The sequence below is a fragment of the Echinops telfairi genome, unplaced genomic scaffold (genome assembly GCF_000313985.2).
Source record: "Echinops telfairi isolate 266 unplaced genomic scaffold, ASM31398v2 ScPeMD7_9;HRSCAF=40, whole genome shotgun sequence".
NCBI lineage: Eukaryota > Metazoa > Chordata > Mammalia > Afrosoricida > Tenrecidae > Echinops > Echinops telfairi.
The window spans coordinates 74,556,735-74,571,303 of record NW_022103906.1 but is presented as its reverse complement, the minus strand read 5'-3'; the positions used below and the strand labels follow the sequence as shown (position 1 = coordinate 74,571,303).

Sequence of the window (14,569 nt, the reverse complement as noted above, 5' to 3'; positions counted from 1 at the left end):
CACAATGCAGCAGGAGCCCTGTGGCGCAGTGGTTCCATGCTGGCTGCTCCCTCGAGTCCAGCTGCCGCTCGGGGGGAGGAGGAGGAGAAGGAGAAGGAGGCTTGTCCACCAGGCCTACACAACTCCAAAGATAAGCCCACCGCCACCGAGTGGATTCCAGCTCTGCTTTCCCTAGGCTGTGTAGTCTAATGAGGAAGCAGAGTGCCGCATCTTACTCCTGAGCAGGGGTGGGTGGGTTTGAACCACCAACCTTTCTCTTCAACAGCAGAGCACCAAGACTAAAATCTAAAGTGTCCAAATTTAAACGGGGATAGGTTTAAGAATCATTTTAATCAGTCAATTTTTTCAATATACTTTATTCCAATGCAGTTACAAAAGTAGATACAAAATACTTCTTTAAAAGTACATACAGTAAACTTAGAAAAATAGACAAAGCCCCTAAAAAGTTTAAAAGTACAACGTACATTTTTATGTAAAGAACACTTACAAGTATTTCAGATGGTAGCCAAGACTAACTGATACAAAGCATTTCTGATGTTGACCAAACACAGGAGGTGGCTGTACAGCTAGTCTCCAGGTAACATGTTGGGAACCTCTTTGGATTCACAGAATACTTGTTCGGAGCAGAATGTGATGAGAGCAAATGCACGTGAATTTCAACAAAATACTGCTACCACCGGTAATACTGTCCCTAAGGCTGGCTTTTGAAGTAGCAAAAACACAAGGCTGAAAAGGACTGTTTCCCCACCTTGCCAAAAGCAAAAAAGGTAAAAATCAAATCTGCTCGCTGGCGTGAATGCCAGGAAGACCAATGCCCCTGGTGCAGGTGCTCAGGCCTGGGGTCCCAGCCAGCAGCTTTCTCACTGACAGGAGACCCTGCCTGTGACAAGCAGGGTGGGCTGCTTGGAAGCAGATGGCTAGACTTGTACATACTCTGCGGCCTGAGCTATGCTGACGAGGTAACGGCGTTGTTACGTTCCAGAAGCTCCCTGGGTTGCTAGCACAGCCCCACTGCTCAGGGTGCACACCAAGAGAATCAGGCCCCAGCCATGTCTGCAGCAGTTCAAGTCACAAAGAGGGCTCTTCCCTCTCGGCCCGGCACTACTAGAAACCTTCCTGGTGAGCACAGGCGTGTGTGCATCTCTCCAGGGAGTAGCTACAAATTTAAGCCCGGGCACTCGGAATTTTGGATGAAACACTTTGTTAGCGGGCAGCCCACTGACATAATTTTATTCACAATCTGAAGAATAAAGGACATATTTGGCTGTCAGTACAAAAACTGTGGTAAGGAAGCCTTGATGTTTAAACAGTCTACACATCATTGTCTTAAAGTTTTTACTTAAAAAAAAAAGGGCCTGAAAAATAAAGCACCATAAACCATATAATTTAGCAAGTACTCTCCACTGCATGCCTGTGGTCCGGTCTGGACAGAGGTGAGGACCTGGGTTAGCTAGGGGGAGGGAAGCAGGGGCCCTGGGTTTGCACTAACCTTGAGCACTGGAGTGAGATCAAATGAGGGAACCAAAGAGAGACTGGTACGTGATCACTCAGCCCAGCCTCCTTATTCAGCCAAATCCTCCTCCTGCCCTGACCCTCTGAACTATGTTCAGAGCATTGTTTGGCTTGAGAACCCTGTAATAATGTTTTAATTTTTTTAATAAAAGGGGTGGGTGGGATTTTAAATCTCAAACGACCAACTTTTGATCGGTGTCCCATCAGCAAGCCGTCTTGGGATGTGGCCGTCTTTGGTTCGTTTGGGAGCTCAGTCATGGAGAGAGGGAGGATTTCTTATGATACACGGGAGAAAACTTTTTTGGTGAGAATACTCAAATAGTTAGAAATGATGAGGAAAGTCAGTCCCCGGAGTTCTGAAATAGCTCATTGCTTGCAGAGAGGGAAAGAAACAAAAGCCAACAAAGCTGAATGTCAAGTGGACAGTACCAGTTGAGGCGGCATCTAAACACCTGCTTCCTTTTTCTGAGTGATCCGCCTACACATATGCACGCGCGCGCACAGCGGCTAACAAGGGCCTCTGTATAAGCTTCACACGTGTCTGGAAGGTGTCACGGGGCTTTTTCTTTCTTAGAAGGGATTATCCACTCAAAACAATCTTATGTGCTTCTGACCGCATTTAGATGAAATGCTTCATTTCCTTTGCATTTCTGTATAAAGAATTTACTGTTGCGGAATTATTATAGGGCGTGTTTCTCCATTCTCCATAGTCTAGTGAGATAGGGAAAACAAAAATTAAACAGAAGAACTTTTACTCTCGGATCTGTTAGCGGGCTGCGAGGAGGCCGGGAGCACCCTGCAAGCCCTCAGCTCCGACACGCAGAATGCTGGCGAGTCAACTCTGCCAATTGGGAGCCCCCACCAGACGTGTGCCTCAACCGAGTTCACAGTCAGCTGGAGCTAGTGAAATCCTGGGAACCAAATGAGGAAAGGGCATTTCCTCCTTCATTAAAGTGGGAATCTTTTTATCCTAATAGACATTTATAAGCTCAACTTTTGCTACAAAAACAAGTCATTTCCTCCTTCATTAAAGTGGGGATTTTCTTTTTATCCTAATAAGCTCATCTTTTGCTTCAAGGACAGTTAAGTCAAGATACCACCCCTACAGTGACTCAAATCACTTTTATTTTAAACAGAAGGGTTTTTTAAAAATTTATTCCATTTTAACACACACACACACACTGCAGTGTACAAAATCTTTCACTGTATTATAAAACACGTGAATCTTCGTGTTTTTGTTGTGATTTGAAGTTGCCCTTCTTGGAATGAAATTGTGCGTGTCGTTGGTGCTTCAAGCCCATTATACAAGAGTGTGAACCAGTGCCCAGCCCTGGGCCGTCCTCACAAGGGTTCGTTTGAGCCCACTGCTGCATTCACTGTGTCAATCCATCTCTGGAGGGCCTTTCTCCACTATCATTAATTGTCAAGTCATGATAAAAGCAAAGATGTGAGCGAAAAAAAGAACGAAAGAAACGTGAAATTACTCAAGTACTTTCTTCTGTTTGCCTGCCTGGAATTTGAAGGCCTTTGAGACACAGCATGAACAGAGTGGTTTTGAAACCTAAGTTTCATGATTTTTGGAAAGCTTTCTTTCCTTTAGTCAAAAGCTACACGTTAAACTTAAATGGAATTAAACATATCAAAATAAATCTGTAAGATCATCCTTACAAACTTTAAACAAAACTATCAAACACACACGAACTCCTAACAATTTAAGATGTGTTTATGTTACGAAAATCCTTAATAGAGATATAAAATAGTCATTTTAGAAATAACTTTGGCTGTTTGCATACCACATATGCTATATGATTTAAATTGCAAGCATGGATTTTAAAAAAATAGACACAAACATACAGTCTTATCTATAAAAACACTAGCATACAAATTTAAACTTAAAAGTTAAACCAAAGTGACACAAATGTTCTAAATGTTAAACTTTTTTTTTCCTTTCTAAATGTTAAACTTAAAAATACCTTTTCTATTTGTAAACAGAAACAGAATAAAACGGATCAGATTGTATTGTTAAGAAATTTGTTCTGGAAATTTGTTAATAAATTATTGGTAGAAATTCTTAATATCCATTATGCTGTCACCTGAAACAGAATACATAGTTTTCTTCAGTAAACAGAATTAAGGAAACTAATAAACTACAGGTTAATCATCACATAACACAACCCAAGGTGACACTGTGACAATAAGGAGGAGTGATCACACACCAGCAGAGTCCGCTGGGCCCCTAAGGTCTCACTCTGATGCTACCAGGCCAGCCTACCTTTGGGACAGTGTTCTCAGTAGAGAGAGACATGGTGTGTCTTGTATCCGTGTTCTCAGTTTGTGTTACTAGTCCTATAGGAGGTTGCAACGAGACAGTTCGAGCTGTAGATGAAGCAAGAAGGTAACTGTGCTCTAGCAGAGACAGAAGTCTATCTGTCTTTGGATCCAAGCTTCTCAATTAATTCCTGAAGAGGTGCCAACTCACGCCGATCAATCAGATTAAACTCCTAAAGACATAAAAAGAAAATTTAAAAATGAAAACTATTTATAAATGGAACCTCTTTAAATATTATTTGGAATTCTCTGTAAGCATTTAAAAACAAGATTTTCATTCCCTTTTTTAAAACGTAGGAGTAGAGCACATAAGCAACTATACATATCAGCATGACCCTCGTGGCGCAAACCATTAAAATCAAAACTATGTGCATCTATGTTATAATATGCACAGACATGATCTGGAAACCAACTATCAAACCTTTGATCAGTGTCACTTTTGGGGTAGTGGACCTTTACTTTAGTTAATATGCACACGTAGCATTTAAGACTACCGCGCACAGATACACCAAGCAAATGTACTGTATATAAAGCTACAAGGTTTTTCTACTGAGAGAGAGATGGCTATGCCTTGCATACATTGTAAAATTATATGTCTGTAGGCTCAGAGTCCTATAATCTCTGGTTTCTTTTTCAAATGACATGAATTCTTTTTACTTTGACAAGTTCCCATTTGAATGGACTGCTCCTAAGGCAGAGAGAAATGGACTCCCGACACAGGCTGTCACACATGAACCTTGAGAAGATCGTACTCTAAAGTCAGTCACCAAAAGGTACGTATTTTATGATGTCCAACTCCGTCGTGGTCATTGGACATCAGTGGCAGAGTGGCACTGCTCCGCAGGGCTCTTGCAGCGGTCACCTCGTTCTCCTCCGGAGCAGCTACTGGGTTGGAACTGCTGACTTCAATGTGCAGTGGAGGACTACTTACCCACCACACCACGAGGGCTGTGAGCTATCTACAACAGGTAACTGCACAGAGATCAAAGTTCACTAGTTGTTACCAGGAGTAGGTCTGGAGGGAGGGGGAAGAAAAGCCACAATGCTCAGGGGACAGGAAGCTTCTTGTTAAAGGTGAGGATAAAACCTGGGAACAGTGATGGCTGAGTAACACGTGGGTCATGATTAATGTCACTGAGCTATCCATGTGAAGACTGTAGAAATGGAAAATGTTTGGTTACCAAGATAATAATAATGATGTTCCCATTATAACTAAGAGTTTATAAGGCAACAGGCCACATCCTTCAAGGACAGATCCTAACTGGGGAGGGGGCCATGGACAGCCAGAGGCAGAGGCATCCAATGGGAATGAAGCCCTGCTAGGTTGCTGTAAACGCCAATGAAATAGGCATCTGGGGAGGAGAGAGAAGCACAGGTGGGCGGCCTGTTGCTCCTTCCTCAAGCAAGCAATCCAAGCACAAAGCTTCAGCAGTCCCCCTGGGCCGCTCACCTGAACAAAGAAAATAAAGTGCTTAAACGAGGTGTTGAGGTGGGCCTCCTCCTGCAGCTGCATCACAGAGTCAAAGTGCTGATGGTAGATGTGGGCATACACCCTGAAAAGACGCTTCAGAATGGTCTTAGCCACAGACATGAAGTTTTTGGGAAACGGGACACCTGAAAGCAAGCACAGGTCTGTTAGTCTTTAATTGAACAGCAAGAAGTCTAGGCGTGTCAGCAACAGCAACTCCAACACACACAGACCCACAGATGGACAAACAACCACCTTTCTGCCATCGCGGTGATTCTGACTCATAATGACGGCACAGGACCAAGCAGGAGGACCCTGGATGTTAGAGGCTGTCTCTTTCCAGGAGCAGGCAGCCCCCCTCACCTTTCTCCTGCACAGCAAACAGTGGAGTCGAGATGCTGACTTTATAGTTCACGGTCTGCACAAAGCATAACCCACTTACTTTGCCAACAGGACTTCTCAGATACAACTTTTATTTTTTTAAGGCAAAGGGGGAAAAAACAAACCCAAGCACGAACAAGCTTAATTTTTGCTTTTTAATACTGGACATCTTCTTGCTAAAATCAAATGCAAAAAAAATATTCTGAATGTAATTAAATAAAATATAAATTATAAACTTACATATACATGTGCACATGGGAGATGGACACACACGCACGCACGCGCGCGCGCGCACACACACAGAGCTCTCCTAAAGCAAGAGGGACAAATAACCTGACATCATTATGATTTTACTGTCTACAAGTGAAAGGTATTTTGAGTCACACTGGAAAGCCAGAGTCGGAGTCCTCAAATTTTCAGGGTTTTTTTTTCTTCATAAGACCCAGCTTCATTCTGGGCTCTATTGATGTGAACATTGGTCTAGAAAACTCCATGAGGCAGTTCTACTCTGTCACATGGGGTAGTTCTGAGTTGAAAATCAATAGTGTCCAAAACAGGAAGATGTACTTCCTGAAAAGAAAAAGAAAAAAAAAGAGGGTAGGGGTAGGGGATCTATTGGCAAAGAAAACCTATACCTCTTTTTAAAAAATTATCCCCCGGGGGTGGGGGGTGGAGTGGGGAGAGAGGGGAAAAATGAGGACCTAATGTCGGGGGTTTAAGTGGAGAGAACGTGTTTTGAGAATGATGTACAAATGCGAATGATGTACAAATGCGCTTTACACAATTGATGTGTGTATGGATTGTAATAACAGTTGTATGAGCCCCTAATATAAATGTTTTAAAAAAAAATTATCCCCAACCAATCTTGAGTATCTTGTACTATAGTATAGCTTGTGCTTGCAAGCTGCTGCTTCTCTGTGAGGCCCCTCTCCCTTTTCAAACGCACTCTGGAGCTCAGGGGCGTGCTTTCCTGAGCTGGGTCTTCTACTGACCGTTCCTTGCCCTCACCGTCCAGCGAGCCTTCAAGAAGTAGGAAGTAAGCCTCACGTGTCCTTCTGTGCACTGACAAACCGAACAGACTCTGACGGAGAAAAGCCCTCATCAGACACTTAGGGAAGAGAAGCAGGGTTAGCATCCGCAGGGGCAGCGAGGCTGGAAGCAGGACTAAGGGCGGATGGAGAAGCAGCCAGTAGTTGTCGTTATCCATTTGATCAATTTTCAGATATACGCTTTTACAAATTCCCGTCTCTGAAACCAGGACATTTCTTCAAGGAAGTGTTCTTCAAACTGATGACGAGTAACAGCTTAGTTGGCAGAGCTTATTTTCTTGTTAGTATGTACATTAAAAAGCAGTCTCTTACGATCAGTGGCATATCTTCCATTTGTTAACACAGAGTAACCCACACTGGTAATGTTTTATTCAAATGTGTACTCGGTTCCCAACATCGTTAATCAAGATTTGTTCAAAAATCAGGCACCAGAATCTCCAGCTTACTTTAAAAAATGTAAACATTTAGGGTGTTGTGTGTACAAGCACACACGTGTGTGAACAGGGTTGGTTCAGTTCAACTATGATTTTAAAAATCATTTTCCCACTAGAAAAACTCTGCAGTACATCTTAGAATTTGGAAATGCTCACGCCTTAATTTAAAAACTGCTCTCATGGTACAATGGGCTAGGCAACTCGCTACTAACTACACAATCAGCAGCAGCAATGAGGAAGGAGGATGAGGCTATTTGCTCCTGTAACCATCCACAGTCTCAGAAACTCGAGAGCATCAGTTCTTCGGTCTAACAGGATCACTATGAGTCTAAATGCACTCAGTGGCACTGAGCTTGTTTTTTGGGGGGGGGCGATTTGGGAGGGGAGGGTCTGCTCCCATAAAGATGTAAAACCTTGGCAACAGTACAAAGCACTTTGTACTTAATCTCTAATAGGATTGCATTATGAGCTGAAATCAGCTCAATGATAGTAATGTGTTTGGTCTCAGGTTAATTTGTCACCAATCTTCCTACAAGCAAAGCCACTCAACTCATCATTTGTAGCAAAGACAAATTCTTATTAGTGAGTTGTTGCTGTGCTTGACCCGGTGTGACTTCTAAGGGTCTGTGTACACTAAGATTATTCTTGCCTGGTGCTAATATAACATCCACCCAACCAGGGCTTCAAGTCCGTTCATTCGGCTCACCCCTTGGCTGAGAATTCTCCTTCCCACCCTCCGTCTAGAACAGCAGTTCTCAACCTGTGGGTTGCATGCAACCCTTTGAGGGTCGAACGACCCTTTCACAGGGGTTACCCGATTCATCACAATAGCAAATTTACATTACGATGTAGCAACGAAAATAATTTTATGGTTGGGGGATCACCACAACATGAGGAACTGTATTAAAGGGTCATGGCATGAGGAAGGTTAAGAACCACTGATCTAGTAGAATCACTTGGGGATCTTGTTAAAATGTAGGCTTAATTAACCAAGGATAGAAATGAACTGGTTTAAAGCCCTGCATCCAACCCAGTAGTACATGGTAAAATTACACTTAAAAGATTGCAAATTCCCACCCAAGGAGACCCTTCTCTGGTCCTGATTAGAATTCAGTGGCTAAACACCCAACATGTAGGACTTTTTTCCCCCTCCTATTTGTTTTAGTATATTTTAAATACATTTTTTCATCTGTTCTACAAAAAGGCACTTGGGCGGGTCATTCCATCACGTGACATAACTAAGTGTTCTCTTACAAACTGTGAGTACTGGCGCTTTTCATCGAAGTTATAAGGGATGATAAAGTAGCTATACAACCTTCTATCCATTTTGAGTTTTAAATTTACAGAATACCAAAAATCACGTCATGGAGAAAGTGGCCATGAACACCTCTGTGAGTTGGCAATGTGGCTTTATTAAATCTGACCTTCACATGCATGTTAAAAACCAACCATTACAAAAATATGCTACAAGAAAAAAAAGAGGAGCCGATACCAAGGGCTCAAGTAGAAAGAAAATGTTTTGAAAATGACGATGGCAACATGTAAAACTGCTTGACATGATGGATGTATGGATTGTGATAAAAGCTGTACAAGCCCCCACTAAACTGATTTTTATATACATATATATATACACATACATATACACACACATATACATACATATATATACACACACACACCAAAAGATAAATATAAATTCTTAAAAATATAAAAACATATACATTAATGACATTATGGAGAAATACCATGCGTGCTGAAAAAAAGAGGAAGCCCTTTGGTTCAAACATAGGAAGACGTGCAAGCGGGGTAGTGTTTCCTTCTGTTGTACTCCGCGTCACTTCGAGTTGGAACCCAAGTGGGAACTTGGCAATAACAAGGGAAAATGACATATACAAGAGTTTACAGTATATGCTACTAATACTGTTGACCAGTTGTATTGACTCTGACCCTGGGCTCACAGGACTGATTAGCAACAACAGTTTGTACCACCAGGAGGCTCCAATGATAGTAAGTAGACTACTACTCAATAGGATAGTTACTTTACAATCAGCAGCAACAAAACCATCATCAATAGTTTAAAGGAAGGAGAAGTTAATCAGCAAAGAACATAATGAAAACCAGTGCAGAATTTCCCAAAAGAACACATTTTACATTTCAAGAAAATATTCAAGGTAAAAGGAGATAAATTTAATTTTTGTCAATAAAAACAATGCTGCTTTGAGAGAATAAAAAGGTAATGGATCTAGAAAACAACCGGGAAACTCAGATTGGACACAGGAATTACTGAATTTTAAAAAATAACAGCAAAGCAGTAATAAAGAAAACTCCCCAGAACTTAGTTTTTAAAACTAGAACTGAAATTAGAGGGGCTCACAGAGATTAATAAATATTTCCTCTAAAGCTGATAACAAAGGGTTCAAGCAGAAAGTAAATATATAGAAAATGATGATGGCAACATATGTACAAATATGCTTGACACAACTGATGTATGGAGTGTTATAATATCTGTAAGAGCCCCCAATAAAATGAACTTTAAAAACCAAAACAAAACAAAAAAAAAACTTCCTCTAAAATAATGTACAATTGAAATTATGGGGGGGAAAAAATTAAGGCTCTTCCTGGTGCCCATGTAGAAAAGGCATTCCATTCGGAATGAGGTCATCCAAAAGCACAGAGCCATAAGCATGAGAGCACTTGCTCCCTGGAGCTCTTCACCTGCCTGGTTCTCACTCAAACTTAAAGGCAGAAAACAACGTACCCTTGAAGTCAGAAATGGATTTTCACAATAAAAGTCTATGTAAATACAACTTACAAATGTGCATCTGATTAGAAAAAGAACAATTATACCCTGAAGGTACCAGTTTAAAGAAAATGAATAATGAACGGTTCTGTCTAATAAGATACAGTTAGTGGCTGAATGAGGGAAATAACTGGAGGACATTAAAGTGGATAAACGAAGGCTAGAGAAGCTACAGAGGACACAGTGAAACCGTTCCCTATCCTTCCTAAAAGGAGCCATATTTGCCTCCCTGAATGTAACAGGACCTTTCAAGTACAGGGAATACACAGTAAAGACGACGACAAAAGGCCTAGGAAAGAATGGAAAGGCGGACTACTGACAAACAGACCATGCGTCACACCAGATACACATTTCTCTCCTGAAAGAGCTTCTACTGGTTGCTTGTGTTGCTGGGTGCCATGGAGGAACACGGGCATCGTGGCTGTGAGTCTGGCAAGGTCAGCAGTTGGAAACCACCAGCTGCTCCTTGGCAGAAAGATGGGTCTTTCTACCCCTGAAAAGAGTTAGTCTTGGAAACTCCCAGGGGCAGTTCTAATGCCCTGTAGGGTTGCTTTATATCCGCGTCAACTCGATGGCAGTGAGTTTGGTTGGAAGTGCCCATATAGGCCCTATGCACAAAATAAAACATGCCCAGTCCTCGGCCATCCTTACTATCACTGATGTTGCAGCCCCTTACTGCAGACATTGTATCAGTCACCACATTCAAGGTCTTCTTCTTTCTCTCTGACCTCTCCTTTACCAAGCGTGATGGCCTTTCAAGGACTGGTTCCTCCTCATAACATGCCCAAGATAAAGTCTCACCATCCTTCTAAGGAGCAAACCACTGTATTCTTCCAAGATAGATCTTAAAACTGGTTCTTCTGGCAGATTGTGGTGAACTCAATATTCTTCACTAACACCAAATTCAAAGGCATCAATCAATTCTTCACTCTTCATTATTCACTGTCCAACTTTCACATACATATTAGATGACTGAAAAATACCATGGATTGAATCAGAGCATACCGCAGTCCTCAAAATGACACCTTTATCTGCAGATCAACGTGATCAATACGCTTTCCTCTAATCCTGATGCCCTGTTCTTCTTGGATTATTTGCACAGCAGGGATCACTGGTGGCTTGGGTAATCACTGAACTGCTAACAGAAATGGTTGGGGGTTCACACCCATCAGCTGCTCCATGGAACAAAGATGAGGTCTGTTCTCATCAAGATTCTCTGCTCAGGAAGCTACACGGGGCCGCTCTGAGTCGGAAAGGACTCAATGGCAATAAGTTTGTTTTTAAATTATTCAGACTTAATACTGTGTGATAGGGTCCAACACACACCTTTCCTGATCTTCAGCCATGCAGTATTCCCTTACTCTGTTTGAAAGACTGCATCTTAGTCTATGTACAGTTTGTGCCTAAGCACAATGAAACCCTTTCCCATCCCTCACAATGTTACTCAGAGTTGTTTAGGATACACACAGTTGAATGTTTTTGCATTATCAGTGAAATACAAGTGAACATCTTTCTGGTAGTCTCTGCTTTCAGCCAAGCTCCTTCTAAAATTAGCAGTGATCTCTCTTGTTCCACATTCTCTTATGAATCCAGCTTGAATTTCTTGCAGTTCTCTAAGTACCGATGCAACTGTTTTCAAATTACCCTCAGCAGAATTTTATGTGTGTGATATTAGATAATTTCCACATTCTGTCTGATCATGTTTTGGGGGAATGGGTACAAATGATATTCTTCAGTTGGCTGGCCAGTAGCTGGCTTCCAAATCTCTTGGCATAAACATTGAGTGAGGCCCGCACTGCCTGAGCTTGTTCAAACATTTCAATCGGTATTCCTCAATTGTTGGAGCTTTGATTTTCACCAATGCCTTCAGTTCATCTTGGACTTCTTCCTTTAATGCCATTGGTTCTCGATCACACGCTTTCTCCTGAAATGGATGAGTGTCGACCAATTCTTTTGGGGATAGTTACTCTGTGGATTCCTCTTTTAATGTGTCTTGCATCATTCAATGTTTTGCCCATAGAATCCTTCAAAATTGCAACCCAGGATTTGAATTTTTTTCTTCAGTTCTTTCAGCTGGAAATGTCCCACATGTTCCTCCTCTTTGGTTTTCCAACTCAAGGTTTTTGCAGACTTCACTGTAACTCTTTACTGTCTTCTCAAGCCATATTTTCAAACAAAAACAACAACCAACAAATGTTGAGGATGTGGGGGAAACTTGAACCTTTTACCCTTTGCTGGTGGAAATTTACATGGTACAGTGGGAAAAAGCACTAACTGAAGACAGAACATAGGACCCAGCAAGATGTGAGAGCATCTGATATCACTGGGGAACTCGCTGCAAACAGCCCGATGGGCATGCCCATGGACGGAGGGTTACAGAGGCAGAATGTGACACACACATGGAACGGACACCACTTAGCCAATAAGAGACATGAAGTCTTGACACACACTATACCATGCATGGAGCTTGAAAACAGCATGCTGAGTGAAATAAGTGGAGCAGAAAAGAGGATGAAGATTTTATAACATCACTTATATAGAGAGACAGGAAGAAGGTGCATGTTCAAAGACCAACATTTACTAGTGATTCCCTGGGGTGAGAGGGAAGAGTAATGGTGGAAGGGCCTATTGCTTATCTGGAGGACTGAGTTTAGGTTCTGATTCTGAATGCCAATTCTCTACTGTGACCAGAATTGGATGGTGCCCAGCTTAATGAGTAATGGGGTGTCTGCTTCAAGCAATGAGCTTTTAAAAAAAAATCTATCAACATAGGATCAAACTGGTAATAGCACCTTGAAACATTAGGATACTTTGTCAATAGGATTTTAAAAAATCCACACACCTCTAACCAAAAACAAGATTCCTGATCCATGATAAAATAGCAGGCTATCAGAACTGTTTGCCTAGAAATAAAACATGAGAATGATGTGCAGGGGCTCTGAGTTATTTAGTCTCTAGCTCCCACCAAATGACCTTTTCCTGTAAGGGTCTGGGTAGAAGGTGTTTTGTCTCAACACTCTGATAAGGCATGCCCCTGTGAGTCATTCCTACCAGGTACATTGTTACTGCCCTCTGCTGGGTATAAAATGAGCCCTCTGAGATGCAGGAGGGGGAAATCTACCAGCAAGAGCCAGGAGTGGTGTGTCTTTTGGACCAGGAGATCCCTGTAGAGTGGACCTCCTTGATCCAGAAGACAGCTTTGACATCTCTCGGAGGACCGGCAGAGGAGCAGCAGCAGTAGCAACACCAGGAGCCAGAAGATGAGACAGAGTGGAGGCCCACAGAGCACGGAATGCTCAGTGCTGTTGGGCAGGCAGCTAGCTTGGGCACTTACCAGTGATTGGAATAGCTGGGCTTGCTGACCTATGAGGGTGAGTGCCTTCGGGTTGAGGCTTACTGTGGAGAGTGGAGCCTCTGGACACTTAATCCAGGGAGTCAGGCTACTGACCTGTGGGGCTTGAGCTGATTGACTTCCGGTTGAACCTTACAGTGGCATGCCCTATGGGCAATTTTCAGCAACTCTGAAAGGACTTTGTAGTATGTCCTGATAGAGCAACTGTATCCTGAGCATCTTTCTCATTTGCCTGTTAATTTTCTTAATAGAACCTTTAATCATGAATATTGTCTCTTGAGTTCTGTATGGGCATTGCAATGAATTAGGAAATCTAGATAAGCAACAAAGAGTTTGAGACAGAACACAGATGTCTCCATCACCGTTACTCAGCATTGCTCTGGAAGAACTAAACAATGCAATTAGCGAAGAGTTAAACACGTAGTACACATACCAGAAGAGGGAAAACATGACCGTGATACCCTGTGATTTTATACCTAAAAAACCCCCGAGAGCCAAATAAAAACTAACAGAAACAATGAGTCTAATGGTCAGTTAAATTTTATAGAAGAATCAACACCTTGACTATATATGAAAACATTAAACACTTAGAAACTAGTTTTTTTAAAGCACATAAAATGCTTAAGAATAAATTTAAGAAACATGAATTTTTGTAAACTAAAGAACTTCACAAAATGAGGACCTAATGTCGGGGGTTTAAATGGAGAGAAAATGTTTTGAGAAACGATGTACAAATGCGCTTTACACAATTGATGTGTATATGGATTGGGATAACAGTTGTATGAGCCCCTAATAAAATGTTAAAAAAGAAAAAAACAAACAAACATTGAGATATCAAAAAAAAAAAAAAACTTCACAAGGCGAAATAAAAGAACTCTAAAAGATATGAATAAAGAAATATACTTGAAAAAAAAAAGAAATATACTTGGTGACTAGGAGCATTTAGAATTATACAGAAAGCAGCTATTAATATATAAATAGAAGTCAATTATAATGAAAGTATAAAATTTTTTGTTTTACTTTTATAAAATGCTGTTCCTTGAAAAAGCAAATAACTTGAAATAAAAAGCAATATTTGAAGGGCTGTGAAAATTCTATTATCAAGAAAGGGAGACCAGCACTACAAAATGTTAAAGTGTAGGAACATGTAAAGAGATTAAAAGATCCCCAAATAGATGGTAATTTTGTGTACACATATCATTGGGAGAAAAAGAATACTCAATACATTGTATAGGGACAAACGGG

General features: G+C 41.5%; 1 protein-coding gene across 1 annotated transcript in view; it reads right to left on the bottom strand.

Moving 5' to 3' along the window:
- Positions 1 to 336: 336 nt before the first annotated feature.
- MOB1A (MOB kinase activator 1A) overlaps positions 337 to 14,569 on the bottom strand; it is a 37,159-nt gene continuing 22,926 nt past the window's right edge. The window contains exons 5-6 of the mRNA XM_004696099.2: positions 5,291 to 5,454; positions 337 to 4,013 (exon numbers count right to left, since the gene is read on the bottom strand). Of these exons, the coding sequence (XP_004696156.1) occupies positions 3,936 to 4,013; positions 5,291 to 5,454 (242 nt within the window). The 3' untranslated portion in view covers positions 337 to 3,935. The remainder of the gene's footprint in view (positions 4,014 to 5,290; positions 5,455 to 14,569) is intronic.